At 47.3% G+C, this 18,632-nt stretch overlaps 1 protein-coding gene across 1 annotated transcript in view; it reads right to left on the bottom strand.

Annotated features, from left to right (window-relative positions):
- The window catches only part of LOC114603562 (IgGFc-binding protein-like), a 28,717-nt gene extending 11,344 nt beyond the window's left edge, over positions 1 to 17,373 (bottom strand). Inside the window, exons 1-12 of the mRNA XM_028742663.2 lie at positions 17,303 to 17,373; positions 14,658 to 14,717; positions 10,461 to 11,696; positions 8,340 to 8,680; positions 7,239 to 7,812; positions 6,276 to 6,880; positions 5,308 to 5,875; positions 3,854 to 4,440; positions 2,653 to 3,226; positions 2,033 to 2,232; positions 1,432 to 1,573; positions 414 to 754 (exon numbers count right to left, since the gene is read on the bottom strand). Of these exons, the coding sequence (XP_028598496.2) occupies positions 414 to 754; positions 1,432 to 1,573; positions 2,033 to 2,232; positions 2,653 to 3,226; positions 3,854 to 4,440; positions 5,308 to 5,875; positions 6,276 to 6,880; positions 7,239 to 7,812; positions 8,340 to 8,680; positions 10,461 to 11,696; positions 14,658 to 14,717; positions 17,303 to 17,351 (5,277 nt within the window). The 5' untranslated portion in view covers positions 17,352 to 17,373. The remainder of the gene's footprint in view (positions 1 to 413; positions 755 to 1,431; positions 1,574 to 2,032; positions 2,233 to 2,652; positions 3,227 to 3,853; positions 4,441 to 5,307; positions 5,876 to 6,275; positions 6,881 to 7,238; positions 7,813 to 8,339; positions 8,681 to 10,460; positions 11,697 to 14,657; positions 14,718 to 17,302) is intronic.
- Between the last annotated feature and the right edge of the window lie 1,259 nt (positions 17,374 to 18,632).

Below are 18,632 nucleotides of genomic sequence, written 5' to 3'. Positions count from 1 at the left end.
TATTGGACTACAGGTTTTGGCTATTTTTGGATACCAATGGGCACCATCTGAATGCCACGAACCTTAAAAAACTTCATGGATTTGAACCAAATTGGACATGTTTGTTCCTGAGGTCCATGAGCAGGTTTTCCTCTTTCTTTGGATATGAGTGGCTGGCATTTTGAATCATGGAAAGAACCTTTAGAAGCTGCACTGATCCTTTGGTTTCTTCTCCTTCCCTAGCAATGCCAGGTACAAATTTGCTGGTGGCTTACAGTATATGTAAAGATGTCTCAAAAGTCAAGATGGCAGGGCCTAAAAATGTCACCAATCTTTGTTTTACAACTTGAACATGTGCAGTAACCATCAGCTCCATGGCCGTCATGGACTCGTAAGTGGCATTGAACTTGCCTTCTGAATTGATCAATACTCACCTGTACAAAACCAATTTCTGATCTGGTCATGGTGATGGTATACCCATAAACCTCAGTTGTCACCACGGACACATAGGACACTGCTTTGTTCCCCCGGTTTTCATTCTTGGCAAAGATATGGAAAGATGGAAGTCTTAAGCTTTCAGCACGTGTTTTGACAATAGTATAGGTGCAAGTGCCTTGGAAGTCATACTTGCGTCCGTCAAAAGTGTTGTAGTGCGGGTCACCCATACCCCAGCAGGTAGCATTAGAGGATGGCACACAGTGCGGTTGACCATTTATCATCTTGCAGACCATGCCTCTTCGGCACTTTACAATGGTACAGCTGGGTGGTGGTACAACTAAGGACAGGAGGGAGAAAGTTAGTTGTCTGTAAACCTATTGGAGTTGAGGGAAAGCTTCCTACATCATCATTATTAATATTATTGAAAGAATATCAGGTTTCTAACTTCTGATACACTATTGCATCTGATTTCCCTAAATCCAGAGATTCAAAATTGGAAACCCTACTTTAAAAATGAAAGAAGAGAATAATAATTTAAAAATTCTGCAAGCAAACAGATGAGGGGGTCACATCTCTCACAACTTGCTATAAAAATTCCTTCCAGTAGCACCTTAAAGACCAACTAAGTTAGTTCTTGGTATGAGCTTTCGTGTGCATGCACACTTCTTCAGATTTTTTGTTTTGACTATGGCAGACCAACACGGCTACCTATCTGTAACTGGAACTTGCTATAAGATTACAATGAATCACTGTTCCCTTCACAGCAGCATTGAGGAGGCCAACACAGTTCTGGAACCGTGGGGAGGGAATGTTCAATTCTGCCTCTATGTGCTGCTACAGTCTTGACAAATACTGCCTCTCTGAAAGTGCTTTTTACATTTCAAAGGAAGTGCCCGTTGCCACCAGTGGAGGGCTGAATTCATAATGCCCAGCACTCCTTGCCTATTTCTCAGGAATCCAAGAGAATACAGGGAATCCCTCTGTTCATTTAGAAAAGTAATCATCACAAGTCACCTTTCTTGTGGCATTGCATGACGCCATCGATCACCTCGCAAGTTTCTTCTCCTTGGCAAGTGATGGCCTCACACCTGAACCCTCCAGCTGCAGTGCAGATGCATTTCTCCTTACAGTCATTGAGCACCACGGGTTCATTAGGCTAGGGATCAAGAGATAACACTGGTATACAGGGGGAAAGGGTCAGAGAACACAGCCTAGGACCACTTGGAAAAGAAAGATTTCCATAGTAAAGGAAACCACCATTGAAAACGTAAGATGAGCCAGGCATGATCAGGCCACTGGGCATCGAGACCAGAATTCTGTTCCCATGGTGGCCAACAAGAAGCCCTATAGGAAGTTTGCAAGCCACAGCTGAGTACAACAACATTCTTGCTCCAGCAGCAGAGATAGAAGCTAGCCATGGTGACTAATAGACATGAATAGCTTTCTGTTCTGGAAATATGTCTAATCCTCTTTCACAACCATTCAAGTTAGTGGCCACCACTGCCTCTTGTGCGAGTGAATTCCATAGTTTAACCAGAGATGGCCGACAAAAAGGGTTGTGTATAGGCAATCCAATACTATCCCCATCACCACCACTGCCTCCCTCTCCACATACCGGGAAATATCTGCCACGCTCAAAGCAGCCACACTCATCCAAGGAGATGCATTTGAGGCCATCAAAGAAGAAGCCAGGATCACACTGGCAGCCCTCGACACAGTATTCTGGGCATTGAATGTGGTCAGTCAGTCCAGCACAGTTGGTTTCACAGATGTTGGAACAAGTGGTATAATAACTGTTGGCAGGGCAAGTCACGGCTTCAAGAAAAAGGACACAGAGGGTTAATCGGGGGGTCCCGCATATAGCAGAAGCAGCAGGATTAAACCTGCCTGCTTTGGATGGGCATATGTGATGCTGGCCAGAGCAATGCTAGTCAACAAAAAGACCAGGTCACAGCACCAATGAGATTTACCCCTTGGAGAAGTGGAAGGAAGCAATGGAGGTTGATCCATTAAAGATGATGAGATGCTAGCCCAACAACCTCAGTCAGACCCCAAGTGGTCCTTGCTTGCTTGCAACACCTTTTTACTTACAACAAGTCGGCAATGGCTCTGCCCGTCATTGCCTCAGGCACCACTTACTCCTAGTCTCCTTGCCTTGTGCCTTGCCTGTCTCAGTGGATACCAACCACCACTGGAAAGAAGGCAAAGCAGAATCAAAGTTCTCTTGGTACTCACGGCAGAAGGTTTCACTTCTCCAAGACTCAATAGTGACCCTGGCCTCCTGGCAGGCTTTCATGTAGCTCTGGAGGCTCTGGCACAGGATCTGTTGGTCACCACCTCCTACACACAGGTCATTGATGCAGTTGTTCAGATATGGCTCGGGGTTCACTTTGGCATGGCACGCACTGAATGGACCATTGGATGCAGTGAGGAGCCCACAGGAGCTGGGCTGTTTGAAAGCTTCTTTCTTCTCCTCCGCACAAACTGAGCAGCCACCTGCACCACACCCATCCGTGCAGGGTACGCCAACAACTGGAATTTTCCAGGCGGCACCAAATTCATTCTCATCAGTAACCACAGTGCCATCAGGGAGCTGGAGATCGTCACTCTGGTCTCCATTGTAGTTCCCACACAAGCCGCCTACGTAGTCCTGGTAGATGCTGGGAATAGTGACCCTCACGTGGGAATACAGGTCGTAGGTCAGTGCAAAGCCAAAGCTGGAGTCTATTGTGATACTGATCCCGTGCTGAAAGATTCTGAGACGCCCAGACAAAAGATTCACAGGTAGGCGCTGCAATACTCCATCCACCTGGAGAAATAAAGGGGATTGGCCTACTGAGTAAGGTGTGCTATGCAGAATAAGGGCCAATCTAGCCAAGATGCCATTCGCACAATTAGCAGCTGGCTACTTGAAAATATATTGCAAGCTCATATGGAATGGACCTTGGCGAGAGAGGTAGGGTCTTTGTCATTGTCCCGAAACAGGATGGGTCATCTGCAGCTGGTATTTCTGTTGGGCTAGATAAGGAAAGCTTCCATTCACTCAAATGGGATCTCTTTTCCAATGCAAGGAGCAAACACAGGGAGGGGATGATTCAGATTGAAATTTTAGCAGTGCGTGGGGGTGATTATGATGATGTGTAAGGCTTCCCTACTGCACATATTCACCCATCAGGGTGCAAACTTGGATCGTGCTCCCGAGCCTGCAATTGACTTCTTAGAACCATTCACACAGTAGTTATGTGTGTGAAAACTACTGCTTCTACTCTGGCCCTAAAAGAAGGATGATGAGCAAATCATCTCCAAAACCATCTTCTAACCCATAGGCAAATATCTCAGGATGATTAGTGGGTGACCTGATCCTGGTTACAGAGTGAGTAGGAGATGAACGCCCACCCCACCAAGCTTGTCGATTTAGCAGCATGAAGAGACTCACCAGCACTACTCCCCAGTTGTTCCTCAGCAAAACAAGCTGCCTGTCAAGGACCTCCACATAGACCATCGTGGGAAGTGTGATCTCCCCATTGCCCCAAGGCTCATTCTTGACAATAACAACTAAGGGTTTCAAGCTCTGGGTTGGCTTCTGCAGCTTGGTTAAGACGTAGGTGCAGGTGCCCTGGAAGTTAATGATTCGGCCATCGAAGGACAGATAGAGGTCACCAACCAGCGAGCAGGTGGCATTTCCAACTGGGTGGCACTTGCGGTACCCTTCCACCGTTTTGCATTCTTCATTGGGGGTGCAGGGAGCAGTAAGACACACCACATTTCCACCAGCCTGGCACCTGCAACGTTCCTCGCAAGTTGGATAGAAATATTCCAAGGCTGGATAGTAGCGTCCCTTGTAGAAGCAGCCACACTCAGACATAGGGACGCAAGTGTCAGTGCTCCTGACGAAGCCCTCATTACACACACAGCCCTCCTCGCACTTCTCCGGGCATCGAGGCGGGACATGCAGGCTGCTGCAGGTCTGGTCACAGCCCTTGGCGCAATGTTCATAGTGACTGTTGAGCGGACAGGGTAGGGCTGCAAGTGCAAAACAGAGAGGTTAGGCAGTGTTATGCTTTATTGGTCTCGTGCAAATCTTGCATCTACAAAGAAGTAGAGGCTGGTCCATTTGGGACAATGTGGACCTTCCCCACCAAACTCGGCCTGGCTTTACCCAGCCCCACCTGAGTGCCTTCTTACTTCCAACCAGTGCAGTGCGTGGCAATAGCTGCCAGCTTCCTTCCCCTAAGTCTTTGTGTTGCCCCGTAAAACCTTGCAAGGAGGAGGATGGGGAGAAAACTAGAATTTGTTGTCTCTGTTTCTCATTGTTTCTGGCTCCAACTACTCTTGAGCTCCCTGCCTTGCTCCCTACACATCCTGCCATCACTGTTAAGAGAGGATCGATGTGCAGCCACATCACAGGTGCATGGTTGCTAGAGTCACAAACAGGGGATGGTATGATATCATTCTCTCACCTGTTCAGGCAAGAGGGGGAACAATAGAAAGTGGAATCTTCTTCTTCCTGTCACACTTTTCCAGCAGAAAGCACACTGTATTTTGAAATGGACTATGAACTTTTGCAACTTTAAAGGATGGTTGCCTGGATCTGTCTAAAGCCCTGTAGCCTGGGCAAGACATATATTTGACTAAACATGTCAGTGTGTGCGTTTATATAGACAATTTGAGAGTGATTACTTTCTTAAAAGGGAAACATAGAAGGGAGATGATGAAAGACTGTCTGGTGGGCTTGGAGAGTTACCTCTTTCTTCTCTCATTCCTTCTCCCCTGTTTCTAAACTGTTCTTTTATCTGCACTGTTCCCTCCTCTCATTATCTGCCCCTAGACTCTGCTGGAAATGAACTTGACCTTCCTAGCAGGAACTGCTTCAAACAATGGAGCACTCACGGCAGAAGGTTGCAGACCTCCAGGGGTATATGGTGACCCCAACAGCTCGGCAGTCTGCGGCATAGCTGGCGATGGCCGCGCACATGAAGGCATAGCGTCCCTTGTAGAAACAATAGTCATAAATGCAATCTTGGAAGGCGCCCTCTTCGTCAACCTGGCCGTGGCACTCCCGGAAGGGCCCATCCTTGGCCACAATAAGCCCACATTCCTGGCCTGCTGCACGCTGCTGGGCAGCTAATTCTTCCATCCCTGGACATTTGGGGTCCACTATCTCCTTGCATTTTGGGTCAATGTTCTCAATTCCACTGCCGCCAAATACTGGCCTATCGGGAATGAGAATGCTCCCAGGCACAAGGGCATCATCTTCAGGGTTCCCGTTGAAGTTTCCACACAGGCCACGCAGGATGTCGGCATAGGTGTTGGGCACCGTGACTGACACCTTGCTGTTCCAGTTAAAGGTCACCACGAGGCCAAAGTCAGTCTCAATCACAGCATCCTGGCCCCTCCTATATAACTTGATTCTTCCTCCAGCTGCACTATAGGGAAGGAAGATGAGCAAGCCTTCGACCTAGGAAGACAGGAGAAGATGCTGCTGTTGAAAAAATGAAAAGGATATTTCGAGCTCTTGTTTCCCACCCCCATAATCTCAACAGGAGGTGTGGCAAACTCAGGTCCAGGGGTCTAGTGTGGCCGTGCAAGTCTCTATCTGACACCTTTGACCTTTCTGCGTTCACACACCCAGCCCCCGATTTGACCCCCCTTGAGTGCTCTTGCCTGGTTGGAAAGCCAAACTCCCACTGGTATATGCCCCAGTGTAGTCCTTCCACAACTTAATAGGGAGGAGGATGTGGTCAGAATTAGTTTTCATTGGCTCTCAGCCAGTGGCCACAACGCAACAGTCCTCTTCAAATTGCACCATAGGGGACTAATCATAACCATAATGATATCCCACTGTTAGCCAGACTTACCAAGACTTTGCCGGGATGTTGCCTGCTGACTATAATCTCAACATCATAGACGTTGACTTGAACACTCCGGGTCCAGGTCACAGCAGTATTTCCCCGGTATTCATTCTGAACATAGACGCTGAACCCTTCCAGTTCCAGGGGTCTGTTGAAAACCTCAGCAAGCACATAGGCACAGGGCCCTTGGAAATCAAATCTCTTTTTGTCAAAGCTCAAGTAGTGGGGATCCCCAGATGCAGAGCAGGTGCTGTTCCCAGTCGGATAGCATCCCCGCACGCCTTTGACCACTTGGCACCGTTCCGTTGGTTTGCAAGCACTAGCTGCACACTCCACCACCCTCGTGGTCGGGTTGCACACACAACGCTTCTGGCACATGTCATCCGCCCAGAAAGCCTCATTGGGGGCATAGGGGCGCCCTTCGTACAGACAACCGCAGCTGCTCTTGGGGATGCATGATCCTTGGCTCAGCACAAAACCCTCAAGGCACTGGCAGCCTTCAACACACACAGCTGGGCAGAACTTTGGCCCTTGAATTTGGTCATCTATGCAGGTGGCTGGGCAGGCTGTTCCGCAGGTTTGGTACTGGCTGTTCGGAGGGCAGTCCAGGTCTGTAGGGAAGAGAAGGGGTTGGGTGGGTCACAGTGGTGATGTTATGTTGACCCTACTGGCAACATGGACTAACACAGCAGGTGGATTCTGAATACAAATCTTGAGAATGAGAGCCTGGTCTTCTGCCCTGCCACCCAGTTCCTACACTGAGTGCACTACTGTGCATTTATATTGGATCACATCCCCACTATGCATTCATAGCACTTTTAGACCACTTTAAGAATTATGATTTCCCCCAGAGAATCCTGGGAACGGTGGCTTGTCATTTAGGAGATCGCTCACCTTTAAGACCCCCATCTGAAACAAGGCCCCCTTCAGTTAGTTCATCTCCTTCTTTTCCATGCTTTGCATACTCACAGCATCCAGAGTCCCTTCTCCAGTCACCAATTTGGGCTCCCTCGCTCTGGCAGGCGTCGGCATAGGCTGCCAGGGCATCACACAAGGACTGTTTGTTTCCTTCGGTGGAGCAGACGTCGAACACACAGTTTGTAAAGTAGATTGTGGGGGGCACCTTGGCATGGCAAGAAGCAAAGGGGCCATTGGAAACCTTGGTTAGCAGACCACAGTAGGCCTCTGACTCATACATCTGGGCCTGATAGGATTCACAAGGCTTACATGGCCCATTGCAATCATGCCAGCAAAGGCTGCCAATAGTCGTCACCTCCCAGCTTTCACCAAAGGCCGGGATGTTAGGGGCTGCGGTGCCTGCAGGGGTTTCGAAGTCATCGCTGGGATTCTCATTATAATTCCCACATAGGCCACCGACAGCCTCCTGATAAGCACTGCTGATGGTGACACGGAGATGCTGACTCCAGTCGTAAGATACCTTCAGCTGGAAGTCAGTGGAAAGTATGACAGAGGTGCCAACCTGCAAAATTTGCAAGTTCCCATCCTTCAGATAAATGGGCAAGTGTGCCCGGATACCATTGACCTGTATTACAGAGGAAGAAAGACACGAGAGGGTAAAATCACCATTTGCTCATGTGTAGCAGCAGAAGCTAAACTAAGCTAAGCTAAGCTAAGCCTGCTTCTCCATCTATTGGGCTACAAGTTTTGGCTGTTTTTGGATACGATTGGACACCCTCTGGATGCCATGAACCTTAAAAAACTGCATGGATTTGAACCAAATTGGACATGTTTGTTCCTCAGATCCATGAGCAGGTTTTCCTCTTTCTTTGGATATGAGTGGCTGGCATTTTGAATCATGGAAGGAACCTTTAGAAGCTGCACTGATCCTTTGGTTTCTTCTGCTTCCCTAGCAATGCCAGGTACAAATTTGCTGGTGGCTTATATGTAAAGATGTCTCATAAGTCAAGATGGCAGGGCCTAAAAATGTCACCAGTCTTTTGTTTTACACCTTGAACATGTGCAGTAACCATCAGCTCACATGGCCGTCATGGACTCGTAAGTGGCATTGACCTTGCCTTCTGAATCAACTCTGAATCGATCATCACTCACCTGTACAAAACCAATTTCTGATCTGGTCATGGTGATGGTATACCCATAAACCTCAGTTGTCACCACGGTCACATAGGACACTGCTTTGTTCCCCCGGTTTTCATTCTTGGCAAAGATATGGAAAGATGGGAGTCCAAAGGTTTCAGCACGTGTCTTGACAAAAGTGTAGGTGCAAGTGCCTTGGAAGTCATACTTGCGTCCGTCAAAAGTGTTGTAGTGCGGGTCACCCATTGCCCAGCAGGTAGCATTAGAGGATGGCACACATTGCGGTAGACCATTTATCATCTTGCACACCATGCCTCTACGGCACAGCACATTGCTACAGGTGAGTTCTGGTTCAGCTAAGGACAGGAGGGAGGAAGTTATTTGCCAGCACTCTGAACCAATTAGAATTCATACAAAGTTTGCTACCACTTTGAAGATTTAGCATAGCTTCATATTTTTAGTTTCAAACACTTTTTCAGATCTTGAAACTATTAAATTAAACATGCTGATTAATATTATCGCAACAATGGAAACTTTTTAACTTGGATGCCGTATTGCACATTGCTTCATCTACTATCCCTAAACTCAGTTGCTTTCAAAATTATGAGCATTATTTTTAAAATAAATGAGGAGAATAAAAATCTCTTAAATCTTACTATAGGTCTACAATCAATGACTGATACCTGCACCACATTGCCCCCTAGTGCTGCTCCTGCTTAGTGAGACTAGGCGTTATTTATACTAGGAATGGGGAACCTTTGGCCCTCTCTATGGTTTTGGACTCAAAGTCCCATCAACCATAACAAGCAAGGCCAATGGTCAGGCATGAAGGGAACTGGAGCCCCTTGACACCTGGTGGGACACAGATTCCTCATCCCTGATTTTCCCTCTTACTCTGAAAGGGGGCACTGACTGAGATTAGAAGCCCAAGTGAATTGCCCTCCCCCATGAACCTGGCACTGGCAGCAGGGGTCCCACAGCTGTATGTGTAGCCATTTCAGTGCTGAGGGGGATGCTACCCACTTCTGAATGTCCTCCCACTCTCTGCAGCATGAATCCCCACATAGGGTACAAGCTTTTTGAGTTGTCTTCTGGAAATTGGTAACAGAAGGGTCCTGAGGCTACTGAGAGGCTGTAGCCCCTGCATGCCAGGAAGAAAGTCAAAGCAGGGGGAAGACCAACCTGGCCCCATCAATCAGCCAAGGAAGCAACGGGTGCTTGCTTCCCCCCTCCCTACCTTAAAGCCTACAGTGGCACCTTGGTTGTCGAACTTCATCCATTCTGGGAGTCCGTTTGACTCTCGGAACTGTTCGGAAACTAAGGCGCGGCCTCCGACTGGCTGCAGGAGCTTCCTGCACTCAATCGGAAGCCACAGAAGCAGCGTCAGATGATTGGCTTCCAAAAAACGTTTGCAGACTGGAACGCCTACTTCCAGGTTTGCGGCATTCAGGAGACGATGTGTTCAGGAGTCAAGCCATTCGACAACCAAGGTACCACTGTGCTCAGCTCTACCTGTCTGTGGTCCTGGAACTGCAGAATGGAACAGAAAGACACCCTAACCCCAACCATTGGCCGAAGGAACAAGAGCCTTCAACTGCTATTGAAGAAAGAACACTAGAGTGGAGGCTGACCTAGTGGGGCACAAGGGTCATTGCCCCGCCAACCTGAGTCTGCCCTCAGCCAGCTTCCACTTGCCTCCATTCTTAATTGCATCTAGTCCAGAGGATGGCTCTGAGTGTCACCTTCCTCCTTACTCTCAGTGTAGCATTTGTATAACTCAGAAGCGAGAAGGATGGGGACTAACCTCGAGTTAGCTTGCCCCACCTGTTATTGATTCAACTCCACCTACTATTGGCCTCTCTGCCTTCTGTCTCCACCAGTCCCAATGGACTCTGGCTGCCACTGCTAGCAAGGGAAGATATGCCTGGTCTGAGCTGGATATAAGCACTCTCTTGTAACTCCTTACCTTGCTCTTACCTTGAAGAACCGGTCTGCCCTTTCTAACTTTTCCCTCTGCTTCCCTTTCTTTGTCTAATGGGTGTCAGAGCCCTCATATATTTTATTATTCTTCCTTGTCTTAAAAGCAGGATAAAAAGACATCAAACACATGGATAAGCTTTGGAACCTTCTACTTACGGTCTCTGCCGGCACCACACGACCCATAGCCATTCATATTTGCAATGCCCACACTGATGACGCAAAAATGGGACAGGGGGTTTGCCACTATGTAGGGCACAAGTATATCTGGCAGGTCATAGCTCCCCCAAGAGTACTCTGAGCCAGGAACTGGACTCCACTTCACTCCGCTCAGGAGATTCTCATTCACCGTGAGACCACCAGTCTCCAAACTCTTCACCACCAAAAGAATAGAGTTCTGAAAGCCGACTTGCCCATTCACATTGTACGAGAGGCTGTAACTTTCAATGTCTGGAATCCCTATCAAGAAGGTGTCGTAGCTAAAAGACTGGGTGCTCCCACCATTACTATAGAGGAGCACCTGTACCGGAACATCGGCCGAGAGGTAGATTGGGGTTTGGGGTGAGATCTGGATCTGCTGGATCTGCCCACCTCCCAGGCTTATCGTCTGCTTTGATGTCCCCATCTGGTAGTTCAGGATGGTGGCTTGGGATGCTGAGACATAAAGGGTGTCAGTTTTGGTCTGCCAAGGTATAGGAGGGGCCACAAACGTCTTCCCCCAGTTGGACACTGGCAGGAGCTGCTCAAAGACATGGTTGCATTTAGTGTACCTCCATGAACAGACATGGCCGGACAGGACAGCCACTGGTAGCTGAGAGACAATCCTAGTGCCGGAGAGATCACCTTTTCCTTGCAACTGGACTCCAGTGAAAGCATTTAGTGTCACACTCAGTTTACTTCCTGCGGTGTATGTTTGCCCATTGAAGGTCACTGGGCTCGTCAGGTGGATAACGACCACATTAGGTCCCTGGGTGGTTAAGACAGCAAACTCTTGTAAATATCCTGTAGGGCCTATGGCAGGACCCACAACATAATGCTCAGTCCCTAAACTGCTCACAGGGTAGAGCAGAGCAGTGTCTGCGCTGTAAGGCTTGGAGCTCAAGGACACCACCGACACATCTTTGTCTGACTGGATCTGGACAACGCTAGAGAAAACTTTGCTGCCGATGATTTCCACAAAATTTGGGAGCTCAACTTGCACCATCTTCCCCTTATTGACAGTGAGCCTTCTTTCAAAGTTCTCTTCCTGCGGGCAGCCTTCACAAGGGACAGAGACTGTCACGGTGGTCGAGTCAGAGTAAGCGATGATCTGCACTTCAAGCTTGCCTTGCTGGTCAAAATTCTGCATAAAGGAGGTGGCAAAATGTGTCCCAAAGCTCCCACCGAGGCAGGTAACTATAAGGGCAGGCAGAAAAGAGAGTGAAGAAGAGGGTGGTGAAGGATATTGTAAGGTTAGACATGCTGAGTTAGAATGATTTCAGTCTCCTCCAGCCTTCTGTTTGCAATATCAACCTCTCAATGTATTCCCTTGCCCCCTAAAATGAATGCTCTCGTCCAGGTCTTCATCTAGCTAGGACAAGGGCTGTGTACTCCCACTGAGGTAGAAATGGATGGCTCTGGTCCACATCAATTTCTCATGTGTTCATTTCTAAGGATTTGTAAGAGCCACATTTCACTCTAGGAAACTTTCTGAGGGCCCCAGGGCAGGCTGACTGGGCCAGAGGCAAATGTGGGCAGAGCAGCAAATGTAAATCTTACCCTTCCACAGTAGGCCAGTTTCTACGCCCGCTCACACACCCTTCTCTATCCTACACCTAGACGTGAGCCAGAGGGGCATGGGGCTTCAGTAAGCTGCTCAGATGAGGCACAGAAGGCTCCCCACGCCACAGCTGAGGAGCCTCAACAAGTCTCTGGCTGCCAAGGAGACTCTCCCCAGAACCCAAAGAGATCCTCATTTGGCTCTGGGGTTGGTCTTCTGAGTGAGTTCCAGCACCTTTTTTCTACCTAGGTTTAAGGTTCTGGTTTTGACTTTAAAGCCCTATACAGCCTAGGACCCATGTACCTATGGGACCCCCTCTCCTGGTATGCCCCGCGGAGGACCTTAAGGTCCACAAATAACAAGACTTTGGAGGTCCTGAGTCTCAAGGAGGTAAGATTGGTTTCAACTAGGGCCAGGGTCAGCACTGGCCCCGGCACTCTGTCACAAGAGACTAGGGCCCTGCGGGACTTGACATCTTTCTGCAGGGCCTGCAAGACAGAGCTGTTCCGCCTGGCCTTTGGTTTGGACTCGGTCTGACCCTTATGTTTCCCTCCCCTTATGGTCTTGATTTATCAGCTACTTTAAAATGAGGCTGCATTTTAAATTGCATTTTATCCTGTATTTTAAATTGGGGTTTTACTGTGATTTTATTGGTGTTAGCCGCCCTGAGCCTGGCTCTGGCCAGGGAGGGCGGGGTATAAATAAAATTTATTATTATTATTATTATTATTATTAGCAAAAAAAGAGAGAAAGCAGTGGGGATTCCTATGTTTTCTAGATAACTGGAGTGTTTTAACTCCTATAGCAAGGGTGTTGGGGGATATTATGTTACAACTTATACAACAGAAAATAATATTTAGAAGTTATCGGACTCCACTACATTTGTATAGAAAAGGATTGTCTAAGACATCATTTTGTTGGAGCTGTAATAAGTGTAATGCTTCTTTATAACATATGTTTTTATAATGTCCTATACTTAGTAAGTTTTGGGGGGAAGTCATGGGTTATATAAATATGACTGTGTGGAAAAAGCTAAAATTTTCAAAGGATAATATTCTTTTGAACTGTATGCCTACTGTAGGGAATTTGATAACCAGACAGCGTAAATGGATTCTCTATGGCCAAAAGACTGATAATGCTGCATTGGAAAGATAAATATAAAGCTCCATTTATTCAATGGATTGAAGACCTGACTTCACTTCCCATTTATGAATGGGTTGCTTATAGACATAGACTCTGCAACGACAAGTATACTGAAATTTGGAAGTCATTTATACAAAAGGCAGTAAGTTAAAAATGGTCATTTTTAACTGTTAACAATTGTAATAGCGGTATACTATTTTCTTTTTTCGCTTTTTCTTCTTTTCTTCAGGTTTTTCTTTTTTAAAAAAGCATCTGATTCATAAAGAAAATGAAAGAAAGAAAGAAAGAAAGAAAGAAAGAAAGAAAGAAAGAAAGAAAGAAAGAGGGTTCTCTCAAACCCCTAACTGAAGGTTGTAGGTAGTGAACCTGGGATCTTCTGCAAATGTTTTATCATTAAACCACAGCCTTCCTCCTTCCTCCTGAAACATTCCAGCAAACATTTCCTCTGCAACCAAGTTCTCCTCCTCTACCAGATACTCACGTCAGTGGTGGAGCGTGTTTTCATAGCATTGGGGGCAGGGGCATAGCTGCCAGTTACAGCATCCAGAGCGGTAGGGGCGGGACGATCTGCCCACGGGGGTGCCACCGTGATCCCACCTCCGCAACCTGCGCATGGCACCACTGCTGCGATCCACGCATGGCACTGCTGCTGTGATCCGTGCACAGCACTGCCGCCGCAAACCCGCCACCATGATCACAGCAGTGGCAGGGGGGCGAGCGCCGCTCCACCGATCCGCCCGGAGGATTTTGTCACCCTCCCCCAGGGATGGCACCCGGGGCGGTGCCCCCCACCCACCCTCATCTTCCTCCACCAGTGACTGGGGGGCACACGTTTCAGGGGGCAGAGTGTGATGGGCAAACAGAGCTGCCATGCACCAGCCCAGCCAGAGCCAGAGCAACATCAGCCCCGAGCCATTCTTCAAGGCTGGAATGATCCCAGCCTTGCAAAGTGCACCTGGCCCTGCAGCGCTTTGTGAGGCTGGGATCTCAGGGAGGTTGGCGTGAGAAGGGTGCCATGCACCCTTTGATCCCAGCCTCGCCTTCGAGGGCCTGGGATTGAAGGGTGCATGGCTGTCATGTCCTCCTCTCACCGCCCTCCCAAGCCAGTTCCATGGCGGAGGGCTGGCTCAGGGAGGGTGGCATAAGCAGCACGCTCCCAAGAAAAATGTTCCTTGGACGCTCACCCCAGCAAGCCTTCCCTGCTATACCCCTGACTCACATTTATCTGCTAGGAAACTGAGCAGCCTCCCTGTTTTCCCTATACCTCCTCTGCCCCATTTTCTTTTCTCAGTTGATACATCAACATTCCAGAGCTCTTGGAAGCTCCCAGGTGCCTGTCAGGCCATTGGGAGAGAGAGAGAAATATTATTTGCCTTCTAATTACAAAAGCATATTGTTCTCCCACCTGTTTTCTTCAGTTGGAAGCCATTTCCTCCATGATCATTAATACTCACCCCAGAATGCTGAGTTCCAGACCCAAAGGCAGATGAGGATGAAGCTTGTCCTCCCCATGGCTGGACAAGGAGGGAGAGAGAAGAAATCGTGTTTGGATATTATTTATTTTTGTATTATTTCACCAAATATATATATACCACTTGATTGTAGAAAAAGACCTCAAAGGCGTTTACAGAAAAGATAAAATATAAAGCAACAGAATTATTCCTTTTTAAAAAAATACAACCATGATTTAAGACATACAGAAAGTTAAGACTACAATAAAATAGCCTAAAACAAATTAAAACTCATACAAACTGGACAGGCTTTCCTAAATAATAGTATCTTCAGCAGGCACCCAAAAGAATACAGTGAAGGAGCCTGCCTGATATCAATAGGCAAGGAGTTCCAACGTTTCAGTGCTGCCACAGTAAACAATCAAGTTCTTACAGATGTGGTGTGAATATTATGCGGCACCTGTAAAAGTGAGAATTCTGCCGATTGAAGTGGTTGAGTGGGTATATATGGGGTAAGTTAATGGGGTATGGAGACTAGAGCTTATGGGGCACTGTCCTCAGCCAGACCCTGCCTACCTGCCTTCATATTTGCAAGCTGAAGAAGAAGAAGAGTTTGGATTTGATATCCCGCCTTTCACTCCCTTTAAGGAGTCTCAAAGCGGCTAACAATCTCCTTTCCCTTCCTCCCCCACAACAAACACTCTGTGAGGTGAGTGGGGCTGAGAGACTTCAGAGAAGTGTGACTGGCCCAAGGTCACCCAGCAGCTGCATGTGGAGGAGCGGAGACGCGAACCTGGTTCACCAGATTACGAGTCTACCGCTCTTAACCACTACACAACACTGGCTCTCAGTGTCCTCCTTCTTAGTCTTGGCTTCCCCTTCTAGAACTCCACAGGGAAGGAGATGGGGACAAATCTAACAGCAATCAGTTCTGTCTGTCAATATTTTTGCCTTTGCCCGTTAGCCTCCCTGCCTTTGCTGATCCAATCACAATGGGCATCAGCCACCACTAAACATAGCTAGTTTATTATTGTTCCAGGCCAGGGGTCAGCAAACCTTTTCAGCAGGGGGCTGGTCCACTTGGGGGGGGGGGGCGGACTATATTTTGGAAAGAAAAAAAAATGAATGAATTCCTATGCCCCACAAATAACCCAGAGATGCATCTTAAATAAAAGGACACATTCTACTCATGTAAAAACACACTGATTCCCAGATTGTCCACAGGCCAGATTTAGAAGGCGATTGGGCCGGATCTGGCCCCTGGGCCTTAGTTTGACTACCCATGTTCCATGGGTGTGTCACACTGCTGTCACCTCCCAGAAGTTACTGTGAACTTATCTCCGAAGAGTCTCTCCATCTTGGCACGTAGGAACAAAACACTCTTGAGGCTCCCCGAAGACTAACTTAAGAACCTAAGAAGAGCCTGCTGGATCAGGCCAATGGCCTATCTAGTCCAGCATCCTGTTCTCACAGTAGCTGAACAGGTGCCTGAGAGAAACGGGCAAGCTGGATAGGAGTGCACAAGCACTCTGCCCACCTGTGTTTCTCCACAACTGGAATTCAAAATTACACTCTCTTTGACATCGCCATTGTGGGTAGTAGCCACAATGTAGAAGATTTGGCTAATCCCCTTTTAAAGCCGTCCAAGATGGCGGCCCTCCCTGCCTCCTGTGTGAGCAATTAAGAGTGTCCATTATAGTGGTGGCTAGATTGTGCCTCCCCAATCCCCACCTCCCTAAGCAAGAGCTGACTTCCCCGACTAAAGACTAAGGGTGTCCTTCATGAAGGTTAAGTCCATCCATGGCCAGCATGAGCCATATGCCTCTGGAGACCAGTTCCTGGGGAGCACAAGTGGAGAGAGCGCAGTTGCACACAGGTCCTGCCTGCAGGTTTCCCATAGGCATCTGCTGGGACCCATGAGACCAGGTTGTTGGGCTAGCAGGGTGTTTAGTTTCGTTTGAAATAGGATGGGGCTGGGCTGAAGGACAAAGGAAGTTAAGGAGAACAGTAAGAAACTCTGTAGCTCCTTAAAAGACCAATGAAGCTATGTTGTTGCATTTGCTTCTATAGGCTCAGGGGTGCCAACCTGGATAAAATATTGGGGGGAGGCGGTAAGCCCTGCCTCACATAATCAATCACAAGACATGGCACGTGTAAACCATTTGAATGGCAAGCCCCTGGCCCCCTCAAATATTTTATGGGGGCGTGAAGGGACCTCAGCCCCTACGAACTGGAGCCTATGTATAGGCTAAAACCCTTTATCCTCAGATGAAATTTACAAGGTGGCAGCTAAAACCAATGAACATGATCCAGCCAAAGTTTAAACATTCTCCGATTCTACGAGATCCACCTGGAGTTCAATCTATGCTGAATTCCCCAGCTGAACTCAATTATGGCTGGAGTACAACTCCCATCATTCATGAGGACAAGCCATATTGGAGCCCAACAACATCTGAAGAGCGAGAGATTCTCTGGCCCTAGTTTGGTCCAGAATCTAAACCCACTAAATGTTGTGATGCTCCCATTTTCTTCTAATTCCAATATCAAACATGGAAATGTCTACTGCCAGCCTTGCTGTGCTGTCTGCAATGGTCATCCTCAAATCATCCAGAAATGCAGGGCATGACCATCATTTAGCATATACTCACCTGCAGAAGGGTGCTGTGCATCCCACAATTGAGTTATTTTCATCCCCATATATAGGCTCCCTTTATCCTCATCCCAGAAGTCTGTTATTTGCATTTCCTCATGGCTGGAGAGAAAGACAGGTTCAACTGGATCCTTTAACATTCATCCATAAAATATAACATTCCAGGTGGGGTACAGAATTCTAGTTACAGGGTCCCAGTGGAATCTAATATTTCCACATACAATGCTTTTTTTAAAAAAATATATTTTTTATTAGGAATTTGAACAAAACATATTATCTTAAAACATATCATCCTTAATCCCCCCCCATTTCTCCCTCCCATAAGACCCTTCCCTCCCTCCCCCCTGACTTCCCTCAGCTCCAATCTCTGGTTTCTTTACAGATGCTCTTCTCTGCATGTTACAAAATTGTATAAATCCTTAATTTATCTGACTGATTATTGTCAAAAAAAGTTTGTGAGTGTTTATTGAAAGCCTACCAAGGAGTCCAGTTCACTTTGTTGCTTCTTTAAGTACTTTGTAAAAGGTTCCCATTCATCTTTAAAGTCACAGTTATCCTTGTTTATGTGTCAGTTTTGCCAATTCTGCGTAATCCATCAGTTTCTCTTGCCATAGTTCATTAGTTGGGGTATCCTCATTCTTCCACCCTTGTGCTATTAGGACTCTTGCCACCGTTGTCGCATACATAAAGATATTTTTCAGCTGCCTTGGCAAGTCTTTTCCTACAATCCCTAACAGAAATGCTTCAGGTTTCTTAACAAATCTTAGATGGAACATTTTCTTCCATTCATTGTACAGTGGTACCTCGGGTTAAGTACTTAATTCGTTCTGGAGGTCCGTTCTTAACCTGAAACTGTTCTTAACCTGAAGCACCACTTTAGTTAATGGGGCCTCCTGCTGCTGCTGCGCCGCCGGAGCACAATTTCTGTTCTCATCCTGAAGCAAAGTTCTTAACCCGAGGTACTATTTCTGGGTTAGTGGAGTCTGTAACCTGAAGCGTATGTAACCTGAAGCGTATGTAACCCGAGGTACCACTGTATATCATCTCCCCAAACTTTTTAATTTCATTACAGTCCCACCACATATGGTAAAATGTCCCCTCCTTTTCCTTACACTTCCAACACATATTTGAGCTGGTTAATATTTCCACGTACAATGTTGACCGCACAACATAAAAGGCGGCTAGAACACACACACATGCACACAGAATGAAATTTAACTGAATTTTTAAAATCACCCTGGTCCTATATGTCTGTGTAGATATTTCTACAGAATATTCTGCGTAAATTCAGAGAAGGTTCTTCAGCAATGGACTATGGCACACAGCGG

This window comes from Podarcis muralis, chromosome 7 (genome assembly GCF_964188315.1).
Source record: "Podarcis muralis chromosome 7, rPodMur119.hap1.1, whole genome shotgun sequence".
Taxonomy (NCBI): domain Eukaryota; kingdom Metazoa; phylum Chordata; class Lepidosauria; order Squamata; family Lacertidae; genus Podarcis; species Podarcis muralis.
The sequence above is the reverse complement of the archived record's forward strand: the minus strand, read 5'-3'. Positions and strand labels throughout refer to the sequence as shown.